The sequence below is a fragment of the Sprattus sprattus genome (genome assembly GCF_963457725.1).
Source record: "Sprattus sprattus genome assembly, chromosome: 18".
Lineage (NCBI taxonomy): Eukaryota > Metazoa > Chordata > Actinopteri > Clupeiformes > Clupeidae > Sprattus > Sprattus sprattus.
Genome location: NC_137916.1, coordinates 5,046,572 through 5,058,327, shown reverse-complemented (window position 1 = coordinate 5,058,327; position 11,756 = coordinate 5,046,572). Strand labels below are relative to the sequence as shown.

Genomic DNA, 11,756 nt, shown 5'->3' with positions numbered 1-11,756 from the left:
AGAACAAGAGAGACAGACAGACAGAGGGAAGAAGAACAAGAGAGAGAGACAGACAGAGTGATAAAGAACAAGAGAGAGACAGACAGACAGACAGACAGAGGGAAGAAGAACAAGAGAGAGACAGACAGACAGAGGGAAGAAGAACAAGTACTGTAGGGACTGTAAGGACCAGAGAGTCCAGAGTAAGGCGTGAGAGTGAGAGGTCAATAATGAGGAAGTGATGACGTGACAGCGACCAGTGAAACCAGACACCTCACACAATGCAGCCCACTTCCTGCAGCTGGATCCATTTTAAAAGCCTCCGCTTTGACTGGAGAACTGAAAAAATGCCACGAGTCCACCACAACCTCTTTCCAAATTGGGCCAGTGTGTGTATGCATACAGATTTGAGTATGTGACTGTTTGTGGTGTGTTGGGGGGGGGGGGGGTGTTTCTGTCTGTAAATGTTTCAATTTTACGCCTGCACAAGCATGCATAAGTAAAGGAGAGTGGGGTAAGATGAGCCAGTGGGTAAGTTGACCCACCTCCTGTGATTTTTCACACAATTAGATGTAGCACAACAGCGGCCATGCCACGAACAGATGATACAGACGAACAGATAGAGGCTCCATAGTTATGAAGCCATAGTTTTTGGTTACCTCTAGGGTTAGCTACAGAGTTAACAATTATACAGATAATCGTGATAAGGTCTTCAGGTTGTGTTATTTTCTAGTTTCAGAGCTGTAGACAAATTCCTCCTGAACCTGAGTTGCATGTATTAGTGTTATTTCTTTCTCATATTCCCTTAGCTGTAGGGTGACTTCAGTGAAAGATGGCTCATGTTCCCCCACTCTATATACAACCATGTTAAAACTTTATAAAAGTTAAAATAAAAATCACTCATCTTATTACCTGTGATGATCTTGGAGGATGAATTCCAGACTCCATTGGTGGGCGGGTTTGGTGGCGGTGGCACGTTGGGCCGGGGTCTGGGCCTGGGAGTGGGAGTGGGTTTGGGCCTGGGGAGGGAGCCAGTCTGGGGGCCCGCGTCATTGGGAGGGGTGCCTGGAGGGGTAGGGGTGTGGGGGGGAGAGGGCTCGGGCTCAGCACTGCCACCCTGCGGGGGCTGAGGGGGCGGGTGGTTGGGAGCCTGCAGAGGGGGCTGGGAGCTGGACTGTCGGCGGGGCGTGGCCACAGGCTGAGGGGCGGGGCTGGGTCCTGATGAGGAGGGGTTGGGGGCGGGTCTGCAGGGAGTGACTGATGGAAAGGCTGAAGAGGTGGGGGAGGGGGGAGGGGCCTGACTGCTGGCCTGGGATGGCTTGGGAGGAGCCGGGGCTTGCTTCTTTGTGCCTGTGCACACAGACAAACACACAGAGCCATGGACTTAATGTTGAACTGCAATTTTATGTGTCAAAGTTGCAATTCACCGTAATTCACTTAATAGCTTAGACACCCTCCCCATCTTATACAATCTTGTGTCATGAAACATCAACGGAGATCACAAGTAGTATTCTAAAATAATGCTACAGCATCACTTGTCTCACTTACCTCTGCGGTGTGAGAGGGGACTGGGCCCTTTGGAGCCAGAGGCTGGGGGGCCCAAACTCAACTGCCCTGAAGTCCCTCCGTGTGGTCCATTCCTCTGGGGCTGTGGGGTGGAGGTGGGGGTGAAGGTGGAGGTCTCCCGGCTACCCACACTGCGAGACGAGGAAGGAGAACACACAGCATGATCAAACATATACAGCTTCAACATAGACTGCCACTGGTCAGACTACATGCTTTGCGGCAAACGGCGGTTAAGGTTTGTGTTAGTCCCATACACTGTGTTTATGTATCAGATATGATACAATCACAGCATGACATGATCACTTCATAGATACAAATACAAGCATACTGAAATAGATGCTTCGACAGAGTCACCAGAGGATCCTAGATAGACATGTACTGTATGCATTTTCCACACAGACTGAGTAACAGTCATGCTCAATCACTGGAGTCGCTCATTGCAGGCATGCAGTCTGGCCCACATCAAGCCCCCACAGCAGAGCGTGATGGAGAAGTGACTCAGATACGGATGGAGTGACAAGGCAGAGCACATGAGGACGTCATGAGAGTCCGAATCACTCACTCACACACACACACACACACACATGCAGCAGGACGTACAGAGACACATGGAGTTGAAGGGAAGTGGATAGCAGTTTTACAGTGGAGCAGCCGAAGCTGAGGAAGACAGGCGCAGGAATAAGAGAGGCGCAGGAGGAGGAGGCCGAGGTCATGGAGGACCAGGATGGGGAGAGACTCAGTGGATACTATGCAACTTGCCATTGAGAATTTCATTATCTTCAACCCTTTGGGTTCATTCATTCACATGTATGTAAGCAAATGTTTTGGGTGTTTTGATGATTGTTCTTCATGCGGACATTGTGACATGTTAAAAATAAATATAAATGTTAAATTATAACGGATTACAATAGAGGAAGGAGCAGGAAAGGGAAGTCGAATGCTGTCTTACTACCTTCCCTCTCTTAAGAGAAGGAAGGACTGTTTGAAATCTGTTAATCTGTCTCTTCCGGGTTTATAAGAAACCTTAAAATCGGTGCGTAACGGTATTACCCATAAACCTGTGCGCCACCTTCCTCCGGCAACTGCAAATTGTAAACCAAGATGACGGACCAAACTCTGCTGATGGTCGTGTTTTGTATGTAAATCTTTCGGCGTTTTCTCACTTAGATTTTTCAAAAGTTACCGAGAAATAGACACTGCACTATCCGATAACACCGTTATTGTAACCAGCAATAATGGTTGATGTGATTTGCGAGGCGTCAGTCAGCCAACTTTCTAACATTAGCTCGTTAGTCTGCGAAAGATAGCGTACTAACGTCACATGTTATCATACACGCTATCTTAAAAGGCCGTTCGCAACGATTTTGAGATACCTTTACCCGTACAAATATTTCTTTTAAGACACCTGTCTTGACGAGACACCTAGGTAGTAAGACGACTATGTTACTTTTAAGAGTTTTTGAACAGACCCTAAATGACAAACGATGTGACGTTCATAAGTGGCTGAGTTAAGTACTACTAAAATAACCGGTAGTGTGAGATCTTATTGAGGGGGTCGATGATTCGATAAATGATCCAACCAGTTATGACATCTTTTTAAGTGGGCGTGTCTGAGAGGGCAGACTGAACCAATGCTGTAAGATCTTGAGAGGGAGGGCCAATGGTGGATCAATGGGCGTGTCTGAGAGGGCAGACTGAACCAATGCGGTGAGATCCTGAGAGGGAGGGCCAATGGTGGATCAATGGGCATGTCTGAGAGGGCAGACTGAGCCAACGGTGGATAAGATCCTGAGAGGGAGGGGCAATGTTGGATAAGATCTTGAGAGGGAGGGCCAAAGGCGGATCAATGGGAGTCTGTATCAATCAACGATCACTGGGCTATAAAAAAAAAACTGGACCATCAATGGCTAACTAGCAAGCTCTTTTTCATTTAAGCTGGTGTTGATAATGAAAGTAAGTAGATAACTGTGAGCTAGAGAGCTACTGAGGTCCATTCCTTTATTTTGACATAAGCTGGAGCCGGATTGGTATTGGGAGCAAAAGGAAACTTTATGACTCATCCACTATCAACATCTCCTGAGGGATGGGGGTGTTCTGGAAAGTCACGGGGTGGGACAAAGACTGGAATGACACGTTATCTTTTCTGCTCCTGGCCGTGGACGACTGACAGACACACCACCACCACCACCGGAGGGCCAATCAGGGCCAAGCAGGACCTCCTTACCTGCTCTCCTGTTCAGCAGTTTGCTGCTGCACAGCTTGGAGCCCTAGAGCCCCAGCCGATAGCAGGCCAGCCTGGCCACCCTCCCAGGCCTCCGCCTCAACGTGGCTGAGTGCGGCAGGGGGCTCGGGCTCAGCCACGGCCACGGCCTCCAGGGAGGAAGGCAGCCGAGGCTGGAAGGGCGGCAAGGCGAGTGGCTGCTTTCTGACTGAGCTGCTGACTCGGCACGTGGGCTCGGGCTGTGTGCTAGAGACGCTACAGAGGAGAGGTGCGGAGGGAGAGAGTGAGAAACACACACACAAACACACACACACACACACACACTCACACACACACCAAGAAATACACCTCATGCCAACAGTACAGACCCACCCCACACAAACAGAACACACCCAAGAGAGGATAAGACAGATAGGACACCTGAGTGCTTGGAGGGGGGGGGGGTGGGACGGACACACAACTACCACTGCCACGACAGCAACACAAGCTGACACAAGCTGAGCACAGACTCACACATATGCAGTGGGCTTGAGGCAATGGTTTAGGTCGTCATAGGCCATCAAGGGACTAATATATTGATACATAGATATATTGATATCTGAAACCGCACGACACAAATCATGGTTCTCCTCAACATCTTCTTGAAGTCAGATCTTTAAGATCATTTTAGGCCTATATAAGAATGCATTGAATATCGGTGGTAAATTATTACTTAACTCAAGTTTTTCAGTGGTTGGACATACAGCCGCGGAAAAAATTAAGAGACCACTTCAAAATTATCAGTTTCTCTGGTTTTACTATTTATTGGTATGTGTTAAAGTAAAATGTACATTTTAGTTTTATTCTATAACCTACTGGCAACATTCCTACCAAATTTCAAATAAAAATATTGTCATTTAGATCATTTATTTGCAGAAAAATGACAATTGGTCAAAATAGCAAAAAAGATGCAGTGTCTTCAGATCTCGAATAATGCAAAGAAAACAAGCTCATATTCATTTTTAAACTACACAATACTAATGCTTTAACTTAGGAAGAGTTCAGAAATCAATATTTGATGGAATAACCTTGATTTAAAATCACAACTTTCATGTGTCTTGGCATGCTCTCCACCAGTCTTTCACATTGCCGTTGGGTGACTTTATGCTACTCCTGGCGCAAGAATTCAAGCAGCTTGGCTTCTTTTCATGGCTTGTGACCATCCATCTTCCTCTTGATCACATTTCAGAGGTTTTTTTATGGGATTCAGGTCTCGAAATTGGGCTGGCCATGACAGGGTCCTGATCTGGTGATACTCCATCCACACCTTTACTGGCCTGGCTGTGTGGCATGGAGCATTGCCCTGCTGGAAAAAACACTTCTCAGAGTTGGGGAACATTGTCAGAGCAAAAGGAAGCAAGTTTTTCTTCCGGGACAACGTTGTACTTTGCCTGGCTAAGGTTTGTAAAAGACCATAAGGATTGAACCAAAGTGAACTGGAGGGTCTCCTAGTTCGGCTTCTCTGATGAGTCCAATTTCACAGTAGGTGCAAGACTCTGTGGCTTGTAGGCCTCTCCAGGTCTCCGTCTAACCATCAGACGACCATGTGTTGGGCAAAGCTGAAAATTGGACTCATCAGAGAAGACGAACTAGGAGACCCTCCAGTCCGCTTTGGTTCAATCCTTATGGTCTTTTACAAACCTCAGCCAGGCAAAGTACAACGTTGTCCCGGAAGAAAAACTTGCTTCCTTTTGCTCTGACAATGTTCCCCAACTCTGAGGAGTGTTTTTTCCAGCAGGGCAATGCTCCATGCCACACAGCCAGGCCAGTAAAGGTGTGGATGGAGTATCACCAGATCAGGACCCTGTCATGGCCAGCCCAATTTCGAGACCTGAATCCCATAAAAAAACCTCTGAAATGTGATCAAGAGGAAGATGGATGGTCACAAGCCATGAAAAGAAGCCAAGCTGCTTGAATTCTTGCGCCAGGAGTAGCATAAAGTCACCCAACGGCAATGTGAAAGACTGGTGGAGAGCATGCCAAGACACATGAAAGTTGTGATTTTAAATCAAGGTTATTCCATCAAATATTGATTTCTGAACTCTTCATAAGTTAAAGCATTAATATTGTGTAGCTTAAAAATGAATATATGCTTGTTTTCTTTGCATTATTCGAGATCTGAAGACACTGCATCTTTTTTGCTATTTTGACCAATTGTCATTTTTCTGCAAATAAATGATCTAAATGACAATATTTTTATTTGAAATTTGGTAGGAATGTTGCCAGTAGGTTATAGAATAAAACAAAAATGTACATTTTACTTTAACACATACCAATAAATAGTAAAACCAGAGAAACTGATAATTTTGAAGTGGTCTCTTAATTTTTTCCGCGGCTGTATTTGTGTTCACTAAGCCAGTATAACACTGACAGAGAAATGTTGAATTGCAACATTCCCTGACTTGCTTAAGTTTATGTTCCTCTGTAAACCATGACTCATGACTTTAAGACCACATGATAACATCGAACTTTCAACTTTATGACCTTTGAACTCCTTCAAGTGGGTGCAAGTTTCTGACACTTCTGATGATGTCAAAAGAACAGCCCTGAATACAACCTTTCTAAATTTTATTAAAATGTAAACCCTTCTACCTTACTGATATTTAGCTATCTAATCTGTTTAGCCAATGAGAGGGATGATTCATGAATATGTACTACAGTCATAAACCTTTGCACTGATGTTTTACAGTAGGCTGCACCCATCACCCGTACTGACGGAGTCAAGCCTAACTTCAACCCTGACTGAACAAAACTGTAAGCTTTAACAGGCAGCATTGTTGATAGTGGACTAAGCATGTGACATGCATAAACCTTTCCAAAATTAATGACTTCTCTTCAATAGCATTCAGCAACTGGGAGTAAAAGATACCTCCATTTTTATTGTGTTTCATATAGTTTACAGTGGTCGATAGGACACAATCAACAAACAAGCCAACAGAATCCTTAAAAACCCTCTCTTTTACAGAGGCAGAGGTCAAAGATCACACCAAGGTCACGGCAAGGTCACACGTGTGGCTCAGGGGTGGCGGTGGTCTCTCGCACTACTATGGACTCGTTGGCCACCGTGTACAGTGCCGACACACTGGTGGCGGGATGCGAGTCCTGCCTGCGCAGCCGCGGCTGGGTCGGGTACCTGTCTTTGCGGGGGCTCTCGCTGCCCTCGGGGGGCCCCGTCAGGCTGCCTGGCCGCCGACGCTCCAGGGAGGACGCTGCCTCGGGGTCCAGGGGGCCTGGGGAGCCTGGGTGGCTGCTGGGGTGCGAGGGTGCGCTGAACATGCCCGACACATTGAACTCCACATCTGCAGACAGATACAAAAAAAAACGGCGTTGCTTACGCATCTTGCACACCGGCTACGTTACCTGTGGATCTTCATTTCAGAGCCGTATTAACAGGTAAGAGCATGCAGCTGTGAGTCATGTAGAGTTTTGGCATTAAGCCTGTTTTTCACGTGTGAGGTAAGCAGTTGTCAGCAGAAACAGACAACAAAATAGACAAAACCAGACAGCAGCAGACACATCAGCATTGTGAATACACAAAAGCAACCAAGCCGCAGTTCTGCAAAGCAGCAGTTATGCACACACAACACAGGAAGTGTGCATTTGGCCTTAGGTGCTTATGAGGCATGCCTTTAGAGAAGCCTTGTCTGGCACAGGACTCGAACCAGTAACGTTGAGCATGGGAAGTGGCCGTGCTTGAAAGGAGGCTAAACCAAGAGAAGACTGGAAAAAGATGGTCTTTGTTACACCCGTGGGTGCTTACATTAGCACTTCTGTTAAGATATCTGGGATTGAGATTTACACAGTGCACAGCTCCCTACCCACTGGCCTGCGTCATGCCTACTGTGCACACAGGCCCGGTCACTCAACGATAGGAGGGACTGTAGCAACCGATAACGTAATAACGGCCAATAACGTAATAACGGCCAATAACGTAATAATTTAAATGTAATAAAACCAATAACGTAATAAACTGCCAATAATGTAATAAAGTAGCTGAGCCAATAACGTAATAACTTTTGGCCAATAACATAATTACTTTTGGCCAATAACGTAATAACTTATTACGTTATTGGACTTGCATTAAAAAAAAAACTTTGAAAATGTAATAACTGAGCCAATAATGTATCACTTCATTTTATCTTCAATATCTGGACAGAAAGTGTCCCACTTAGCCTTAATATTGCATCTTGCAACAGATGCTTAAATATCCGACCTTACAGATACCCCTCCACCCTCAACCCCCCCTCAACAGGAGGCCTTACAGGAGCAATTAAGAGTAATTTTGGATTAATATGTCACTCTTAGGGTTCTGTTATAGTACTCTGTGTATTCAACTCTGTGACCATGCAAGCGCTTTGATGGAGTCTTTCTAAGTTCACTGCCGGAACGCTAGGGGTTGCGGGAATTATCTGACCGTCTCCATTGATCTCAGTCGCCTTGACTGGTAAAATTGTTTGGAGGCACACGTCAGGCTACCATAAGCGGAGCTTTACTTTTACTCTACTCCATCCTCCATCCACTACTGGTTTTCGAGAAAATGTAAGGATTTTACGAGTTTAGGTACATGTTTAGGCACATGTGTGCTGTTAAATTATTTTAGTATTTAAGTATCTTTTAAACACATTGATGGATACAATAAATAAATAAATAAAAATTCAAACAAAACAGCAATAACAGGGTGTGTGTGTGTGTGAGAGTGTGTGTGTGTGTTTGTGCTAGCCTGGGTGAACCCACCTGAATCTGCAAGCAATTTAATGTCGCTTTGTAGATCAGACTGGCCCTAGCACAGTTTTGGCTGATTCGAGAATCCTAGAGTTACTGAAACTAGTGAATACATCTCTACAATCTGGCATTTTTCCAAAGTCCCTAAAAACAGCCATTGTAAAACCCCTTATTAAAAAAAGGAATCTGGATACCTCTGTATATAACAACTACAGGCCCATATCTAACTTGCCTTTCATTAGCAAAATAATTTAAAAAGGATAGTTTTTAACCAACTAACTGAGTTTTTAACTGATAATTCATGTCTAGACTGATTTCAGTCTGGTTTCCGAACCTATCACAGCACAGAAACCGCCCTTGTTAAGGTACTCAATGATATAAGGCTAAGTACTGACTGTGGGAAAACAACTGCTCTAGTCTTATTAGACTTAAGTGCTGCATTTGACACAGTTGATCATGCAATACTGCTCCACAGGCTTGAGCACCTGGTTGGTCTGAGGGGCACAGTGATTGACTGGCTCAAATCCTACCTCAAAGACAGAAGTTTCTATGTCAGTATTGGCAATTACACTTCCTCATCCATCCCCTTAAACTGTGGTGTTCCCCAAGGATCGATCCTAGGCCCCCTGTTGTTCAATTTGTATATGCTCCCACTCGGGCAATTATCAAACAACATCAGATTTCATACCATAGCTATGCTGACGACACTCAATTATACTTAGCAATTTCTCCCAATGACCTTAGCCCACTAGAATCACTTAATCTGTGCATAGATCAGGTCAATAACTGGATGTTTCTTAATTTTCTTCAACTTAATAGTGACAAAACAGAAGTTATTGTCTTTGGAAAAGTAAGAGACAGACACCTGGTCAGTGAATTTCTTAACACCAAAGGACTAAAACCAAAGGCCATTGTTAAAAATGTGGGTGTCATTCTAGATAGTGACCTGTCATTCAATCAACATATAAAATCCATCTCTAAATCAGCCTTTTACCATTTAAAAAACATTTCAAAACTAAGAGGTTTCATGTCACAGGCTGATCTTGAAAAACTTGTCCATGCATTCATTTCCAGCAGAAATTCGAGAGTAATCTATTAACTATATCTATGCTCAATGGGAAATTATTCCATGGAGAGGTGGGACAGAGGAAAGAGATTTCTGAAGCAGACGGGTCCTACCATCAGGGAAGAACCAGTCGGCATGTTGAATGATGGGCTCTATGATGGTTACCACATGGACCGAGGTTGCAGCTGCCATCTCAGCCAGGGATCTGAGGGGAGAAAGGACAGATGAGGCAATGACCGAGACTCTGTGACGACACACTGCAAGCCATGGATGACCGTAAGCAGAAAGACAGGCATGCACAAACCCACATACCCACATACCCACACACAGCCACACACATACACTCACACACACTCTGTGTGGTGTATCATTTTGACATTTGCACAGTTCTTTCCACAGACAGTCTTACCCTTCTGTTCTGGCCCAGAGGAGGTTGGGTCCCAGCACGATGGCGATGTTGCTAGGAGTCATCTTGTTCACATCACTCTCCTGCGCAAGCTTAGCCAGGAATTTGATCAAATACCTGAAGACACAAAAATGACTTTTCCAGTTCTGTCAGACACTGACTGGGCCAAAAGCCACGTTGGCCTGGGAATCACTCATCATGTCATCATTCACACATCTGGTTACTTGCAATGTGCCATTTAATGAAAGCACTTGACTGTTTTGACTAAATATCTCAGCTGAAATTGCACGAGACAGAGCTGGGGTTTACAAGAGTCCCACAGGAACAAAACGCAAAGCATAAACATGAAAAAAAAGTCCCCTCTTCAAAGCCAGGATTTTTTGGGTCATGTCATGATTCCATATGATTCTGGCAAGAGTTGTAGACGTTTATTTGGCTCTTCCAATCCATGGCAAAGGCCTCTCACAACTCTGTTTTAATACAACTAGATATGGAGAGCTACAGAGTAATGTCCACAATGCTTTTAACAACACATTTGGCTTGAGGCAGAAGTGTTACAGCAGTCTACTGACTGGGACTACCTTTCTTTGGATACCATTCTCAATAAAAAAAAGAAAGTTGAAATAACAAGCATCAGTAATTTGAACAAAGAGACGGTAAATGGTGTTTCTGATAGATTTGACATTTTAGATGTTCTGCTGTTAGGAATTAGCACCCTAAACACGTCCAATACACACATACATACGCACCTAAAGTTGTCATAGTTGTGCTTTGGCATTTTATCACATGTCACCCATAGCGCCTGGAGCCGTTTGTCTGAGTCTGGCACACTGCAGAGAGAGAGAGAGAGAGAGAGAGAGAGAGAGAGAGAGTGAGAGAAGGAGAAAGGGAGGTGGGGTTTTCAGGCACAGTCTCTCAAATGCATGTCTGATGCTACATTCATGAACATACACAAACGACCACACAAACGACCACACACACACACACACACACACACACACACACACACACACACACACACACACACACACACACACAAGTACACACACACAAGTACACACACACATGTACCCACACACACACACACACACACATACACATACACACAGACATACACACACACACACACACACACACACACACACACACACACACGTACACACACGTACACACACACACGTACACACACACACACACACGTACACTAGACACACACGTACACACACACATGTACCCACACACACACACACACACACACACACACACACACACACACACACACACACACACACACACACACACACACACACAGACATACACACACACACACACACATACACACTGGAGCAGGACTCAAGGGATGCTGGATTTATGTGGTTTACCTTGAGGCTTGGGTCCATTCATCATAGAGGTGAAAGGTCATGAGTGGCTCAGGCAACTCCCTCAGGTAAGACTTCAAGGCTCCTGCAGACGCGACCATTAAAAGAGAGAAGGCATAGAGAGGATGAGAGGAGAAGAGAGAGGGGATGAGGACCAACTAATGAAGAGATAAAAGCTTGATCAAATGTGAGACTGCTAGCTGATGTGGAATTTCTGAGTATTTAGGCCAATGGAAATGGGATGCTTCTCCAGCCTTCTTGAACCACTCCCTGGCCATCAATACCCTTTACTGTGTCACTACTGGGGGTAATGGCTATTTCATATGGCAGTGTCATTTATTACAATCAAAGGGTTTGATTATTTATGTGATAGTTATT

General features: G+C 44.9%; 1 protein-coding gene across 1 annotated transcript in view; it reads right to left on the bottom strand.

Moving 5' to 3' along the window:
* arhgap17b (Rho GTPase activating protein 17b) overlaps positions 1-11,756 on the bottom strand; it is a 38,979-nt gene that overhangs the window by 2,369 nt on the left and 24,854 nt on the right. Inside the window, exons 12-18 of the mRNA XM_080857227.1 lie at positions 11,382-11,463; positions 10,749-10,829; positions 10,003-10,116; positions 9,707-9,798; positions 6,939-7,104; positions 1,528-1,676; positions 892-1,329 (exon numbers count right to left, since the gene is read on the bottom strand). Coding sequence (XP_080713353.1) covers positions 892-1,329; positions 1,528-1,676; positions 6,939-7,104; positions 9,707-9,798; positions 10,003-10,116; positions 10,749-10,829; positions 11,382-11,463 — 1,122 coding nt within the window. The remainder of the gene's footprint in view (positions 1-891; positions 1,330-1,527; positions 1,677-6,938; positions 7,105-9,706; positions 9,799-10,002; positions 10,117-10,748; positions 10,830-11,381; positions 11,464-11,756) is intronic.